General features: G+C 41.5%; 1 protein-coding gene across 1 annotated transcript in view; it reads left to right on the top strand.

Annotated features, from left to right (window-relative positions):
• The window catches only part of LOC124012727 (CUB and sushi domain-containing protein 3-like), an 849,083-nt gene that overhangs the window by 601,556 nt on the left and 230,034 nt on the right, over positions 1 to 17,493 (top strand). Inside the window, exon 31 of the mRNA XM_046326635.1 lies at positions 656 to 772. Coding sequence (XP_046182591.1) covers positions 656 to 772 — 117 coding nt within the window. The remainder of the gene's footprint in view (positions 1 to 655; positions 773 to 17,493) is intronic.

Here is a 17,493-nt window from a genome sequence, read left to right as displayed (position 1 = left end):
ATGTGGGAAGGAAGGAAGGAAGGAAGGAAGGAAGGAAGGAAGAAAGAAAGAAGGAAGAAAGAAAGAAAGAAAGAAAGAAAGAAAGAAAGAAAGAAAGAAAGAAAGAAAGAAAGAAAGAAAGAAAGAAAGAAAGAAAGAAAGAAAGAAAGAAAGAAAGAAAGAAAGAAAGAAAGAAAGAAAGAAAGGAAGGAAGGAAGGAAGGAAGGAAGGAAGGAAGGAAGGAAGGAAGGAAGGAAGGAAGGAAGGAAGGAAGGAAGGAAGGAAGGAAGGAAGGAAGGAAGGAAGGAAGGAAGGAAGGAAGGAAGGAAGGAAGGAAGGAAGGAAGGAAGGAAGGAAGGAAGGAAGGAAGGAAGGAAGGAAGGAAGGAAGGAAGGAAGGAAGGAAGGAAGGAAGGAAAAGAATAAGAATCCAAGGATTGGATTTAGTAGCCAGTCTAAAACAATCAATATGGCTTACAGCACACATGCAAGCACACAGAAGATAACCGTAAGACTAGACTGCTAAGCTGTTTGCGTTATCCTTATGCGTGTTCCATCCTGGTCTTTTCTGGGCAGATGTCGCTTGGCCAATGTATTGAATAAATGAGTCACATGTTCCCTCCGAAGGTCAAAGCAGGTGTTGAGCTCTGCTCTGTGTGTCTGTTTGTTTCCTCCAGCACCGTGTGGGAGTCGATCCACAGGGTCAGAGGGCACGGTGCTGTCTCCTAACTTCCCCCGCAACTACACCTCAGGACACAGCTGTGTGTACTCCATCTCCGTGCCACGAGAGTTCGGTAAGGACACCGTATAAACTCACACTTTTGTTAGAGAGACTTTTGGTGTGAAATAAGCTCAATGTGGTATGAATTGATGTGGTGCAAGTTTTGTTTGGGGGGGGGGCGATATACTTAATTAAAACTACAATAGCACAGTCTTCTTTGATGCATTTTTTAAAGCGAAATACGAATGTTGAAATAATTCAACATATCCATTGGCTCTTTTGGAAAATTGTACCTTTTCATCTTGATATTAGGCTACAATTTGACGGTATAGGAGTATGTGAACACAGACCTCTGCTGTATAAATATTCATTCATCAGTATTAGTCCCCCATGGGTAGCTACAGGAAAGTCTTCCGGGCAGGTGCTTTATTAGGATTCGCTGAAAGTTGTGTGGGTTCAGACACAGCAAAGTACTGTTCACCTGTAACTAAGCAACGAGCCATCGATTTTCTGTCACACAAGGCTTTAAAAGCGTTTTGATGGCATAAGGACTTGTCTCGCAGGAGGGTGAGATATAAATGGCTGCTTTTACACAGGCAGCCCAATTCTGATATTTTTTTCCACTAATTGGTCTTTTGACCAATCATATCATATCTTTTCACATCAGATATTTTTCAGAACTGATCTGATTGGTCAAACGTGACCTGTTTCAGCATTCTAGCCTGTTATATCTCAGTGTTACATTTCTTTCTTGCACTTGATTCACACTGCCTTCCTCAATCAATATGTGAACATTGGTAGTGGAAAAGTCAATTGTGTTCCAATTAACCCTCTCCAGTCCAAGCCCTGTCTAAGCCTGGGGATGGGTTTCTACTGAGCTATGTGGAATTGTTTTAAGAAGGTCATAGCAAGGATCATTTAGCTATTTGATTTAGAATTTTATGACCCCTTGAAATATCCCCCCAAAAAGTATATCAGCGAGGCCGGAGAAAATTGACTCTATACATTTCAGCACCCTGGACAGCAACCATTGGGCTGTCTCTGAGGGGTGGTACCTTGGACAGATCTACAAATGGCACCATATTCCTTACATAGTACAGTCTATGGGCCCCGGTCAATATTTTATCCAGTTAACTCATGGGGGCTATTATAAGCTCCACCACCATTAGTTTAGGAATGATTGAGCTTCTTTTTAATTTATTTCATATAAAATAGTTGATTATGTATGCCAAACACAATACAGATTTAACTCCGGTTACTCAGTTTTGCTCACACAGTGGGGGGGCAATGGGGAGGATTGGTGTGAAGATTACTCCTCATTTCTATCCCTCTGTATGACCCAGTCCTGTCAGTCCTCTAACTCTGAGTTCACAACACGGCTCTCTCAAACCCAGAGATATCTATTTAAAAGGAATGCATTTGTTCTCTAAAGCCGGATACAAAAAGCCTAGTGTGGATTTGCTCAGAGGGGATTGACTCCTTGACAGCCCTTCTAAACACACACATACAGTGTGTGTGTGTGTAGTGTGTGTGTGTGTGTGTGTGTGTGTGTGTGTGTGTGTGTGTGTGTGTGTGTGTGTGTGTGTGTGTGTGTGTGTGTGTGTGTGTGTGTGTGTGTGTGTGTGTGTGTGTGTGTATGCCAGTGTGTGCTCGTGCCCACGTGTATATCTTATGATACCCACACAGTATAGTTAATAATGTAATAAATATCAATCTCAATATGATATGATTAAGACGTTGTACTTGAAACCTTCAGTCTGACTAAATAATGTGAAGGAATGTTTGACAGAATGTACCCTAACATACATTATTTGCTACATTAAAATATGGAAGCGTTGTCTGAAAATAAACTAGCATATCTCCGTCATTATGGGTTTTAAGGTAGAAGTATCTACAAACAATTTCATCTGAAATCTGCCAGCATTTTTGAGAGAAGTAATAAAATATGAATTTTGCTGCCACAGTACCCAGCCTGACACAACACATTAAGATGACGTTGTAAGTTTACGTTCACCTTAGCCAAATACGTTTAAACTCAGTTTTTCACAATTCCTGACATTTAATCCTAGTAAAAATTCCCTGTTTTAGGTCAGTTAGGATCATCACTTTATTTTAAGAATGTGAAATGTCAGAATAATAGTAGAGAGAATGATTTACGTAGAACGTATGCACACATGACTGTAAGTCGCTTTGGATAAAAGCGTCTGCTAAATGGCATATTTTTTTTTTTTTTTCCGCTTTTATTCCTTTCATCACATTCCCAGTGGGTCAGAAGTGTAGAATGAATGCCCTTAATGAATGACTAACCATCTGAATTCTTTAGCAATACAAGACCATTGTCTGACCATCGCTTAATGAGAGGTCTGGTTAGCAGATATCACTGAAATGTGTCATTCTAATGTGGGTCAGAAGTACATACACTCAATTAGTATTTGGTAGCATTGCCTTTAAAATGTTTAACTTGGCCTTCCACAAACTTCCCACAATAAGTTGGGGGAATTTTGGCCCATTCCTCCTGACAGAGCTGGTGTAAATGACTCCAAAACATTCACTTTGTTGTCCTTAAGCCCTTTTGCCACAACTTTGGAAGTATGCTTGGAGTCATTGTCCATTTGGAAGACCCATTTGCGACCAAGCTTTAACTTGGTTAAATTTTCATTTTTCATGATGCCATCTATTTTGTGAAGTGCACCAGTCCATCCTGCAGCAAAGCACCCCCACAAGATGATGCTGCCACCACCGTGCTTCACGGTTGGGATGGTGTTCTTCGGTTTGCAAGCCTCCCCCTTTTTCCTCCAAACGTAACGATGGTCATTATGGCCAAACAGTTCTATTTTTGTTTCATCAGACCAGAGGACATTTCTCCAAAAAGTACAATCTTTGTCACCATGTGCAGTTGCAAACCGTAATCTTTCTTTTTTATGGCGGTTGTGGAGCAGTGGCTTCTTCCTTGTTGAGAGCCTTTCAGGCTATGTTGATACAGAACACGTCTCCTTCCTGAGCGGTACGATGGCTGCGTGGTCCCATTGTGTTTATACTTGCACACCATAGTTTGTACAGATGAATGTGGTACCTTCAGTCATTTAGAAATTGAACAAAAAAAACTTGCTGATTTCTTTTGATTTTCCCATGATGTCAAGCAAAGAGGCACTGATTTTGAAGGTAGTCCTTGAAACACATCCACAGGTACACCTCCAATTGACTCAAAGGATGTTAATTAGCTTATCAGAAGCTTCTAACGTCATGACATCATTTTCTGTAATTTTCCAAGCTGTTTAAAAACACCATCAACTTAGTGTATGTAAACTTCTGACACACTGGAACTGTGATTTATACGTGAAATAATCTGTCTGTAAACAATTGTTGTAAAAATTACTTGTCATGCACAAAGTAGATGTCCTAAATGACTTGCCAAAACTGTAGTTTGTTAACAAGAAATTTGTGGAGTGGTTGAAAAACAAGTTTTAATGACTCCAACCTAAGTGTATGTAAACACTGTACAGACTTCATCTGTACATCACAGGCTGGGAGCATCAAAGGAGCTGGTGGGGTAAAGTGCCTTTCTCAAGGGTGCAATGGCAGTAGGTAGTATGCAGGATATTGAAGCCGGTAGGTAACACTCTGGAGATTTCCCCGCAGGTAGCTCGGGGGTTCATACCTTGTATTCTGCAGTAGCTTTGGGTTAGACCTAACAGACTACTGTAAAGCTTATCTTTCCCGAAACACAAATGACATTCACCTAGACAAGATTAATAGATCAATAGAGCCAGAAATAGATGGGAGATGGAGAAGTTGGTTCACCAAAATGGGAGGTTTTGCTTTGCTGTCTAATGCATGACAAACAGGGAGCTAACAGGGAGCCTTGATTCAGTGAATTCATTGGATTCCCATTTGAAGGTAATAGGTGTCATGATTATAAACATAAACAATAATCTTCATACAATTTATTTTGTGAGCCACGTCATTATCTGCCATGCGTTTTGATTTAAAAAAAATATATTTCACCTTTATTTAACCCGGTAGGTTAGTTGAGAACAGGTTCTCATTTGCAACTGTGACCTGGCCAAGATAAAGCATAGCAGTGTGAACAGACAACATAGAGTTACACATGGAGTAAACAATTAACAAGTCAATAACACAGAGAAAAAAGGGGAGTCTATATACAATGTGTGCAAAAGGCATGAGGAGGTAGGCAAATAATTACAATATTGCAGATTAACACTGGAGTGATAAATGATCAGATGATCATGTACAGGTAGAGATATTGGTGTGCAAAAGAGCAGAAAAGTAAATAAATAAAAACTGTGGGGATGAGGTAGGTGAAAATGGGTGTGCTATTTACCAATAGATTATGTACAGCTGCAGCGATCGGTTAGCTGCTCAGCTAGCTGATGTTTGAAGTTGGTGAGGGAGATAAAAGTCTCCAACTTAAGCGATTTTTGCAATTCGTTCCAGTCACAGGCAGCAGAGTACTGGAACGAAAGGCGGCCGAATGAGGTGTTGGCTTTAGGGATGATCAATGAGATACACCTGCTGGAGCGCGTGCTACGGATGGGTGTTGCCATCGTGACCAGTGAGCTGAGATAAGACGGAGCTTTGCCTAGCATGGCCTTGTAGATGACCTGAAGCCAGTAGGTCTGGCGACGAATATGTAGCGAGGGCCAGCCGACTAGAGCATACAAGTCGCAGTGGTGGGTAGTATAAGGTGCTTTAGTGACAAAACAGATGGCACTGTGATAAACTGCATCCAGTTTGCTGAGTAGAGTGTTGGAAGCAATTTTGTAGATGACGTCGCCGAAGTCGAGGATCGGTAGGATAGTCAGTTTTACTAGGGTAAGCTTGGCAGCGTGAGTGAAGGAGGCTTTGTTGCGGAATAGAAAGCAGATTCTTGATTTGATTTTCGATTGGAGATGTTTGATATGGGTCTGGAAGGAGAGTTTGCAGTCTAGCCAGACACCTAGGTACTTATAGGTGTCCACATATTCAAGGTCGGAACCATCCAGTGTGGTGATGCTAGTCGGGCATGCGGGTGCAGGCAGCGATCGGTTGAAAAGCATGCATTTGGTTTTACTAGCGTTTAAGAGCAGTTGGAGGCCACGGAAGGAGTGTTGTATGGCATGATTGACCTGATCCTTAATCAGTGTGAGCATTGCATTCTGGACATAACCACTGGTAGAACATCATTAGCAAGGGACAAGAGAGTAGAACACACACACACAGATTTGACAAGATCTTTGGCACATGTGGCTCAATACCAACAGTAGAGGGGCAGATTTGTCACTTCACACCAGTAAACTGGTTATAATAATAAAGTCATTGCAACCAGCTTAGTCGTCTGGGACAGTTGCTCAAGTTTTTAGAGGGGTGAATCAGCTTTAATATTGCAGATAGATTGTGGGTTCTATCAATGTAAATTAGTTTTTTTAGTTTCATTTATTTGCACCAAAGAAAACAAGTGATAAACAACAATATAGATTTTTTTTTTTAAAGTCTAATTATAAATGGTGTGCAGGTGTGGTTGGAAGCCCAAGGGCCTATATGAAAACCACACCACAAAAATAACTATACAACAAAAAAATGATATACTGTACAATATAGGTATCAAAAAAAGGTTAGTTAAAGAAGTTAACAAAACCTGCTAATTATACATTTATAAATAAAATGATCAGCAATCAGGAAGGAAAAAATCTGTATTTGTTTTGTTTAATTAAATGTGTGTGTGAGAGTGAGGCTATATGGAGGAGATTACTGAGTAGTTTGGTTCATAAGGCTGACCCCCAGTCTTCATGGAGGAGATTACTGAGTAGTTTGGTTCATAAGGCTGACCCCCAGACTTCATGAAGGAGATTACTGAGTAGTTTGGTTCATCAGGCTGACCCCCAGACTTCATGGAGGAGATTACTGAGTAGTTTGGTTCATAAGGCTGACCCCCAGTCTTCATGAAGGAGATTACTGAGTAGTTTGGTTCATCAGGCTGACCCCCAGACTTCATGGAGGAGATTACTGAGTAGTTTGGTTCATAAGGCTGACCCCCAGTCTTCATGAAGGAGATTACTGAGTAGTTTGGTTCATCAGGCTGACCCCCAGACTTCATGGAGGAGATTACTGAGTAGTTTGGTTCATCAGGCTGACCCCCAGTCTTCATGGAGGAGATTACTGAGTAGTTTGGTTCGTAAGGCTGACCCCCAGACTTCATGGAGGAGATTACTGAGTAGTTTGGTTCATCAGGCTGACCCCCAGACTTCATGGAGGAGATTACTGAGTAGTTTGGTTCATCAGGCTGACCCCCAGTCTTCATGGAGGAGATTACTGAGTGGTTTGGTTCATCAGGCTGACCCTCAGTCTTCGCTTCAAGTTATTGAGTTGACTATGTGAGGTGAGACAGTGGGGAGGGTGATGGTTATCCCACTATCTTGTGTTATATCGCTGCATTTCAGAATGAACCTGGAAGAATCCTTTGAAGGGTTAGGTAAACTGTCTGGGAGAGATGAAAGGGCATAATTGGTGTACATAAATAGACAAGATATTGAGTTTCAAAGGTGCAGATGGAGCCAGGTACAGTTGAAGTCGGAAGATGGCACACATACTCAAATCAAATCAAGTTGTTTTGGTCACACACGTGGTTAGCAGATGTTAATGTGAGTGTAGAGAAATTATTGTGCTTCTAGTTCCGACAGTGCAGTAATATCTAACAAGTAATCTAACAATCCCCAACAACTACCAACAACTACACACAAATCTAAAAGGGTGAAAGATTATATGCACATGTAAATATATGGATGAGCGATGGCCGAGCGGCATAGGCAAGATGCGATAGATGGTGTAAATACAGTTTATACATGTGATATGAGTAATGTAATATATGTAAACATTATTAAAGTGCCATTATTTAACGTGGCTTTGTTTAAAGTTACTAGTGATCCATTTATTGAAGTGGCCAGTGGTTGGGTCTAAATGAAGGCAGCAGCCTCTCTGAGTTAGTGGTGGCTGTTTAGCAGTCTGATGGTATAGGGGTAGTCTGTATGTAGGCAGCAGCCTCTCTGAGTTAGTGGTGGCTGTTTAGCAGTCTGATGGTATAGGGGTAGTCTGTATGTAGGCAGCAGCCTCTCTGCGTTAGTGGTGGCTGTTTAGCAGTCTGATGGTATAGGGGTAGTCTGTATGTAGGCAGCAGCCTCTCTGAGTTAGTGGTGGCTGTTTAGCAGTCTGATGGTATAGGGGTAGTCTGTATGTAGGCAGCAGCCTCTCTGAGTTAGTGGTGGCTGTTTAGCAGTCTGATGGTATAGGGGTAGTCTGTATGTAGGCAGCAGCCTCTCTGAGTTAGTGGTGGCTGTTTAGCAGTCTGATGGTATAAGGGTAGTCTGTATGTAGGCAGCAGCCTCTCTGAGTTAGTGGTGGCTGTTTAGCAGTCTGATGGTATAGGGGTAGTCTGTATGTAGGCAGCAGCCTCTCTGAGTTAGTGGTGGCTGTTTAGCAGTCTGATGGTATAGGGGTAGTCTGTATGTAGGCAGCAGCCTCTCTGAGTTAGTGATGGCTGTTTAACAGTCTGATGGTATAGGGGTAGTCTGTATGTAGGCAGCAGCCTCTCTGAGTTAGTGATGGCTGTTTAGCAGTCTGATGGCCTTGAGATAGAAGCTGTTTTTCAGTCACTCGGTCCCAGCTTTGATGCACCTGTACTGACCTCGCCTTCTGGATGGTAGTGGTGTGAACAGGCAGTGGCTCGGGTGGTTGATGTCCTTGATTATCTTTTTGGCCTTCCTGTAACATCGGGTGCTGTAGGTGTCATGGAGGGCAGGTAGTTTGCCCCCGGTGATGCGTTGTGCAGACCCCACCACCCTCTGGAGAGCCTTGCGGTTGAGGGCGGTGCAGGCTGTGATACAGCCAGTAAAAGTTTGTTAGGGTTTTGGGTGACAAGCCAAATTTATTTAGCCTCCTGAGGTTGAAGAGGCGCTGTTGCAGATGATACAGTTTGTAAAATTGTGTAATGTAATTTTGGACTGTTTAATGAAGGAAACTCCAATTCCCTTTTGAGTTGAACTAAATGAACTAAACTAAGTCTTTCATATTAATTACTAGTCTGCAGAGAGAGAGAGAGAGAGAGAGAGAGAGAGAGAGAGAGAGAGAGAGAGCGAGAGAGAGAGAGAGAGAGAGAAGGAAAACTCTCCAACAGAAACGAACTTTTCAACTAAGATCAAGACAACACACTGAGCGTAAATATACTGTATATATTGGTTGCATGTGTAAAATTGTTCCACTAGTGCACCATTACTGTGAATTACTTAGTTAGTAATAAATACATGATTTCAGACAATTGATGTATGGATGACTCATAGTGAAGACTGGGTTCGTGCAAATAACCAACAATTTACCACGTTTGGAATGAGACTAACGTGAGGCGTTCGAAGAATAGTTAATCAGATATAAAATATTTAAAGGATTAGCTGAATATTTCAATACTTTGATAAAAGTCTTCAATTTAATTATAATTATTAACTCTTCCTTGTTTTGTTGACGTTGATTGGGAGTGCACATTCACCTTCCCCTGTAGGCATTTTCTTGTAATAACCATATTTCAAACTGATTGTTTGTTTTGTTTATCCAGGACCCAGTTACAGGGCGGGGTTGAAAATTACTTAGTTAGGGTAATGAAATAGTCAATGATTTCAGACAGATTGACAGTGTGATGGATGACTCTGTGGATAGTGAAGACTGTGATATGATCCTTGACTAGTCTCTCAAAGCACTTCATGATGAAAGTCATTTAGTTCAGTTATCTTTAACACGTTAACACGTTTAAATGTTTTACTCACGTCGGCCAAGGAGTAGGAGGGAAGGGCAGTCCTTGTTAGCGGGCCGCGAGGGTGGGACTGCATTATCCTCAAAGCAGGCAAAGAATGTGTTTAGTTTGTCTGGAAGCGTGATGTCGGTGTCCGTGACGTGGCTGGTTTTCATTTTGTAGTCCGTGATTTCATGTAGACCCTGCCACATACGTCTCGTGTCTGAGCCATTGAATTGCGACTCCAGTTTGTCCCTGTACCGGAATTTTGCTTGTTTGATTGCCAATCGGAAGGAATAGCTACACTGTTTATTATCAGCCATATTCCCAGACCTCTGGCTATGGTTAAATGTGGTGGTTCGCGCTTTCAGTTTTGTGTTAATGCCGCCATCCAACCACGGTTTCTGGTTATGGTAGGTTTTAATAGTCACAGTGGAGACAACTTCTGCAATGTACTTCCTTATAAACTCACTCACCGAGTCAGAATATAGATCAATGTTGTTCTATGAGGCTTGAATCTTGAATCTTGAAGTGATTTGTCAGACCAGTGTTGAATGGTTCTAGTCATTGGTACATCCTGCTTGAGTTTCTGTCTATTACATAGAGTCCAAGTTCCTTGAGGGCCGTCTTGTTGTCTGCTTGAGGGGGAATGTACACAGCTGTGGCATTAACTGACGAGAATTCTCTTGGGAGGTAATATGGCCGGCATTTGATTTTCAGGAATTCTAGGTCGGGTGAGCAGAAGGACTTGATTTCCTGCATGTTGTTACGATTACACCATGAGTCGTTAATCATGAAGCATACACCCTGCCCTTCTTCCCAGAGAGGTGTTTAACTCTGTCGGCGCGATGCATGGAGAAGCCCAGTGGCTGACCTGATTCCGACAACATATCCCGAGAGAGCCATGTTTCCATGAAACAGAGAATGTTACAATCTCTGATGCCCCTCTGGAAGGCAACCCTTACTTGAATTTCGTCTACCTTGTTGTCAAGAGACTGGACATTGGCGAGTAATATACTCAGGAACGGTGAGCAATGTGCACGTCTACGGAACCTGACAAGGCGGCCGCTCCGTCTGCCCCTTCTGCGGCGCAGTTGTTTTGGGGTCGGCTTCTGGGATTAGATCCATTGTCCTGGGTGGTGGTCCAAACAGAGGATCCACTTTGGGAAAGTCGTATTCCTGGTCGTAATGTTGGTAAATTGACGTCGCTCTTATATCCAATAGTTCTTCCCTGCTGTATGTAATAAGACATAATATTTCCTGGGGTAACAAGGTAAGAAATATTACATAACAAAAACTAAATACTGCCTAGTTTCCTAAGGACTCGAAGCGAGGCGACTCTCTCTGTCGGCACTGTCTTTGTACATACACACACACACAGTTATAGGGAGTCCTCCACTAACCCATTCATTCATTTCCCCGGACCTAGAGCCACCACTGTTAAAGAATGCCCCTTTTCATGTTTCATTATTCTGTCACAAAGAATGATGTCAGCAATATTTCAGACAATGACAGGTTTGGTCTAGAAGATGAATATTGTAGAAGAAAAGAGAGCAGAGAAAAAAAGCCCACCTCTCTCTCTCTTTCTCCCCATCTCTCTCTCTACATCTTCTCTATATCTCCCTTTCTCTCCCCATCTCTCTATTCCCATCTATCTCTCTCTCTCTATCTCTCCCCCATCTCTCTCTCTCTCTCTCTCTCTTTCGCTTCCCCCAGGCACACCATGTGAACACTATGGAGAGATCCTCCGCTTCTCCTCTCCACCCACTCACAACCCCCATGCCACACCACTAATGATCTCCGACTGTTAAATAAGTTACAATTAAAAGAGCATCTATTGGCTTGCCCTGGGCGTCTACATGTTTCCAGGGACGTAAATGGGCTTTTAATTGTTGTTGAAACGAGGCTTTCCAGTGCAGTGTAAAACAATAACAGTTAATTTTTTATATATATATATTTTAACAGGGTGTCATATTGAGACTCTTTTTCAAATGAGCCTGCACAATACAAACACACACATCAATACAAAACACACTAAAAGTACCAAATTACCTCACTTAGATCATTCCCCACTAATGTTTTACATTCCCTACAGGCCAACAGGCAATCAAGCCTGAGCTTCCCCTGCAACATGATCCACATCTGTGGAGCACAAAAACTAGTACCGTCTCTCCCTAAATCAGAAGCCACCCTTGGAACGTCTTGCACTATCCTTAAATGGAATGGAAAATATAACTATAATTCATGCTTTACCTTTGACGAGCAACTTCTGTTGGCACTCCAATATGTCCCATAAACATCACAAATGGTCCTTTTGTTCGATTAATTCCGTCGATATACATGTCCATTTAATTGGCTCGTTTGATCCTGAAAAACACTGGTTCCAACTTGCGCAACGTCACTAGAAAATATCTCAAAAGTTACCTGTAAACTTTGCCAAAACATTTCAAACTACTGTTGTAATACAACTTTAGGTATTTTTTAAAGTGAATAATCAATCACATTGTAGATGGGATGATCTGTGTTCAATACAGAAAGAAAACCAACTGACGCTACCTTTCTGGTCACGTGCCTCTAACAAACAGTACACTTGAAGTGACCCTTGTTTTGAACAGGGCTACTTCTTCATTACACAAAAGAAAAACCTCAACCAATTTCTAAAGAATGGTGACATCCAGTGGAAGCGGTAGGAACTGGATTCCCAATTAAATCCCATTGAAAAGAGAGTGACCTCAAAAGAAAATATCTGAATGGTTTGTCCTCGGGGTTTCGCCTGCTACATAAGTTCTGTTATACTCACAGGCATGATTCAAACAGTTGTAGAAACTTCAGAGCGTTTTCCATCCACATCTACTAATAATATGCATATCTTATCTTTTGGGGATGAGTAGCAGGCTGTTGAATTTGGGCATGCATTTCATCCGGAAGTGAAAATACTGCCCCCTGTCACCAAGAAGTTAACGAAATGTGTTTATTTGTTTATTAGGCTACTGTGCAGTCTACAATACATACTGTAGTAAACATGGGAAAGTGACTAATTCCTTACATAAGGGAGAGCAGGCCATGTCTGTACTACAGAATGCGGGGCATGCGGGAGACCGGGGTTCAAATCCCTTTGGGGAGAATGGGGTAGGCTGTCCTTGTAAATAAGAATTTGTTCTTAACTGATTCCATATGTGTTATTTCATAGTTGTGATGTCTTCACTATTATTCTAAAATGTAGAAAATAGGAAAAATATACTAAAAATCTGGAATGAGTAGTTGTGTCCAAACTTTTGACTGGTACTTGTTGGAACCTAAAATATGTGCTGTACAACATGACGCTTGGCAGTACAGTACTGGGCTATTTAGCTAAAGAATCCCTGCAGGGCACGAGGATGGAGTAGGTTGTTCTTGATTGACTTGCCTAGTTACATAAAGGTTACACTAAGAGCATAACATTTCTGCACCCTGCAATTTTCTAATTCTTGTCTAACCAATGCCCAACTGGAGATTAAGTAAATAAATAATAATATCATTGATTTATCAAGACCAGACCAGTCCAGAGCAGCACAAAACAACATTAGGAGTCAAGGGGTATGAATACTTTCTGAAGCCACTGTATCTGACTCATTCAGTCATTCCAGCTAAATGATCATTCTGGATGTCTCTTAACGAGCTGACCCCTTTTTTTTCACCTAAAATTACATACCCAAATCTAACTGCCTGAAGCTCAGGACCTGAAGCAAGGATATGCATATTCTTGATACCATTTGAAAAGAAACACAAGATCTGGTTAAAGATAATACAAAAACAAAAAAACATGCGTTAAAATAAAAAAGATCCATCATCTTTGAAATGCAAAAGAAAGGCCATAATGTATTATTATTAAGTGCAATTTTGATAATGGCCACTAGATGGATTAAGTGCATGTGCAAAATTGTAGACTGATCCAATGAAACATTGTATTTCTGTTCAAAATGTTGTATTAAGTCTGCCCAAATGTGCCTGATATGTACTTGAAAACGTATCAATGAACGTAACTGTGCACTCTCCTCAAACAATAGCATGGTATTATTTCACTGCAATAGCTACTGTAAATTGGACAGTGCAGTTAGATTAAGATTTTAAGCGTTCTGCCCTTATCATATGTGTCTATGTCCTGGGATATTTTATTTTTACTTACAACCTCATGCTAATCACATTAGTCTATGTTAGCTCAATCATCCCGCGGGGGACCCAATGATCTTGTAGAGGTTAAAGTCAATTGACTTGATTTAGACCTGTAAATAAACAACCAGGTTGTTGCATAATACAGTTGAAGTCGTAAGTTCACATAAACTTAGGTTGGAGTCATTAAAACTCATATTTCAACCACTCCACAAAACTATAGTTTTGGCAAGTCGGTTAGGACATCTACTTTGTGCATGACACAAGCCATTATTCCAACAATTGTTTACATACAGATTATTTCACTGTATCACAATTCCAGTGGGTCAGAAGTTTACATACACTAAGTTGACTGTGCCTTTAAACAGCTTGGAAAATTCAAGAAAAATATGTCTTTAGAAGATTCTGAATGTGGCTAATTGACATCATATGAGTCAATTGGATGTGTACCTGTGGATTTATTTCAAGGCCTACCTTCAAACCCAGTGCCTCTTTGATTGACATCATGGGAAAATCAGAAGAATCAGCCAAAACCTCAGAAAAAACATTGTAGACCTCCACAAGTCTGGCTCGTTCTTGGGAGCAATTTCCAAATGCCTGAAGGTACCACGTTCATCTGTACAAACAGATGCAAGTATAAACACCTTGGGACCACACAGCCGTCATACCGCTCAGGAAGGAGATGCGTTCTGTCTCCTAGAGATGAACGTACTTTGGTGCAAAAAGTACAAATCAATCCCAGATGCTGGAGGAAATAGCTACAAAAGTATCTATATCCACAGTAAAACGAGTCCTATATCGACATAACCTGAAAGGACACTCGGCAAGGAAGAAGCCACTGCTTCAAAACCCCCATAAAAAAGCCAGACTATGGTTTGCAACTGCACATGGGTACAAAGATCATACTTTTTGGAGAAATGTCCTCTGGTCTGATGAAACAAAAATATACATGTTTGGCCATAATGACCGTGTTATGTTTGGAGGGAAAAGGGGGAGGCTTGCAAGCCGAAGAACAACATCCCAACCGTGAAGCACGGTGGTGGCAACATCATGTTGTGGGGGTGCTTTGCTGCAGGAGAGACTGGTGCACTTCACAAAATAGATGGCATCATGAGGAATAAAGATTATGTGGATATATTGAAGCCATCAGTCAGGAAGTTAAAGCTTGGTAGCAAATACGTCTTTCAAATGGACAATGACCCCAAGCATACTTCCAAAGTTGTGGCAAAATGGCTTAAGGACAACAAAGTCAAGGTATTGGAGTGGCCATCACAAAGCTCTGACCTCAATCCTATAGAAAATATGTGGGCAGAACTGAAAAAGCGTGTGTGAGCAAGGAGGCCTACAAACCTGACTCCGTTCCACCAGCTCTGTCAGGAGGAATGTGCCAAAATTCACCCAACTTATTGTGGTAAGCTTGTGGAAGGCTACCCGAAATGTTTTACCCAAGTTAAACAATTTAAAGGCAATGCTACCAAATACTAATTGATTGTATGTAAACTTCTGATCCACTGGGAATGTGATGAAAGAAAGAAAAACTGAAATAAATCATTATCTCTACTATTATTCTGACATCTCACATTCTTAAAATAAAGTGGTGATCCTACCTGACCCAAGACAGGGAATCTTTACTAGGATTAAATGTCAGGAATTGTGAAAAACCGAGTTTAAATGTATTTGGCTAAGGTGTATGTAAACTTCTCACTTCAACTATATATAATACTGTAATGACCTGACTAGATCATAAATTAACAGTTGTCCAGACAGAGGCTTGAGTTTGCGAATTAACAGTTTATTAAACCAACTTTACACAGGCTACTGTTTGGGCCGTAGCACACGCCAAATAGATGACAGATAACCCACAAGCCAATCGTGACCTTCTCTTGTGAAGCCCAGACGTAAGAGAGAGAGAACAAAGGCTGAACCTGGTCTTAACTTCCAATGCTCCACCCCCCTGCCCAACCCCCCTCCACACCACTCCGCCAACCACCAGGATGCCCGGCATCAGAACATTCCAGGCATTCCCGTGATTGGCAGATAGCAGGTTGATTGACATGTCGGACCCCGCGAACACCGGGTACTGGTCACAGTACAACACAACCACCTCCTAGCCTAACACATAACACACAGCTGTCTGTGCGGGTCGCTACAATACATTGACATTTAAACTCCCACCAACGGTAGAAGACTGCAATCAGGGGTGAAAGTAAGCCGGTACGGTCCAGTAAGGACTACCTTCAAAATAAATAATGCCTATCACAATAATTACAACAAAGATGACAGGGAAATTGTAGGCTATTACAGCATCATTTATCATTACCGCCTGTCAGCTGCATGAGAAGTTAGCGAACGGATTTAAAAACGGGTGGTATCTGTTCCAAAATGTTGTGAATCAGAGATGACTGGCTGGGACCGACAGGCTTGGACAGCAGCAGGCGCATCATTCAATTTAGGCTACACGTGTGCCACTTTCTGTTTTTATAATAGACATCTCTTTCCGTTCATCAAATTTTGGGTGCACAGTGCACTGTTCTAGATGGTGGAATTATTTAATTTCGGGTGCACAGTGCACTGTTCTAGATGCTGGAATTATTTAATTTCAGGTGCACAGTGCACTGTTCTAGATGCTGGAATTATTTAATTTCGGGTGCACAGTGCACTGTTCTAGATGCTGGAATTATTTAATTTCAGGTGCACAGTGCACTGTTCTAGATGCTGGAATTATTTAATTTCGGGTGCACAGTGCACTGTTCTAGATGCAGGAAATATTTAATTTTGGGTGCACAGTGCACTGTTCTAGATGCTGGAATTATTTAATTTCGGGTGCACAGTGCACTGTTCTAGATGCTGGAATTATTTAATTTCGGGTGCACAGTGCACTGTTCTAGATGCTGGAATTATTTAATTTCGGGTGCACAGTGCACTGTTCTAGATGCTGGAATTATTTAATTTCGGGTGCACAGTGCACTATTCTAGATGCTGGAATTATTTAATTTCGGGTGCACAGTGCACTGTTCTAGATGCTGGAATTATTTAATTTCGGGTGCACAGTGCACTGTTCTAGATGCTGGAATTATTTAATTTCGGGTGCACAGTGCACTGTTCTAGATGCTGGAATTATTTAATTTCGGGTGCACAGTGCACTGTTCTAGATGCTGGAATTATTTAATTTCGGGTGCACAGTGCACTGTTCTAGATGCTGGAATTATTTAATTTTGGGTGCACAGTGCACTGTTCTAGATGCTGGAATTATTTAATTTTGGGTGCACAGTGCACTGTTCTAGATGCTGGAATTATTTAATTTCGGGTGCACAGTGCACTGTTCTAGATGCTGGAATTATTTAATTTCGGGGGCACAGTGCACCGTTCTAGATGCTGGAATTATTTAATTTCGGGGGCACAGTGCACCGTTCTAGATGCTGGAATTATTTAATTTCGGGTGCACAGTGCACTGTTCTAGATGCTGGAATTATTTAATTTCGGGGGCACAGTGCACCGTTCTAGATGCTGGAATTATTTAATTTCGGGTGCACAGTGCACTGTTCTAGATGCTGGAATTATTTAATTTTGGGTGCACAGTGCACTGTTCTAGATGCTGGAATTATTTACAGTGGAGGAACGGGCGCAGGTAGGGCGCAGGTAGGGCGCTGGTAGGGCGCAGGTAGGGCGCAGGTAACCAACTTTTTGAAGTGATTTGTTTGACAATCAGATGAAAACATAATTCCTGGTTCTGTTCATGCGAACATTAAAATATCATCTGTTTTAACAGTTAAATGAACCTCATAAACACCATTAACACATAGGAGGTTCCATACCGGGAAGAAATTAAATCTCCTTTAATAATAACGCTTGACTACAATGCCAGGCAGCAA

The sequence above is a fragment of the Oncorhynchus gorbuscha genome, linkage group LG24 (assembly GCF_021184085.1).
Source record: "Oncorhynchus gorbuscha isolate QuinsamMale2020 ecotype Even-year linkage group LG24, OgorEven_v1.0, whole genome shotgun sequence".
NCBI classification, from domain to species: Eukaryota; Metazoa; Chordata; class Actinopteri; order Salmoniformes; family Salmonidae; genus Oncorhynchus; species Oncorhynchus gorbuscha.
Note: the sequence above shows the minus strand (reverse complement) of the source record. Positions and strands in the feature narration are given on the sequence as shown.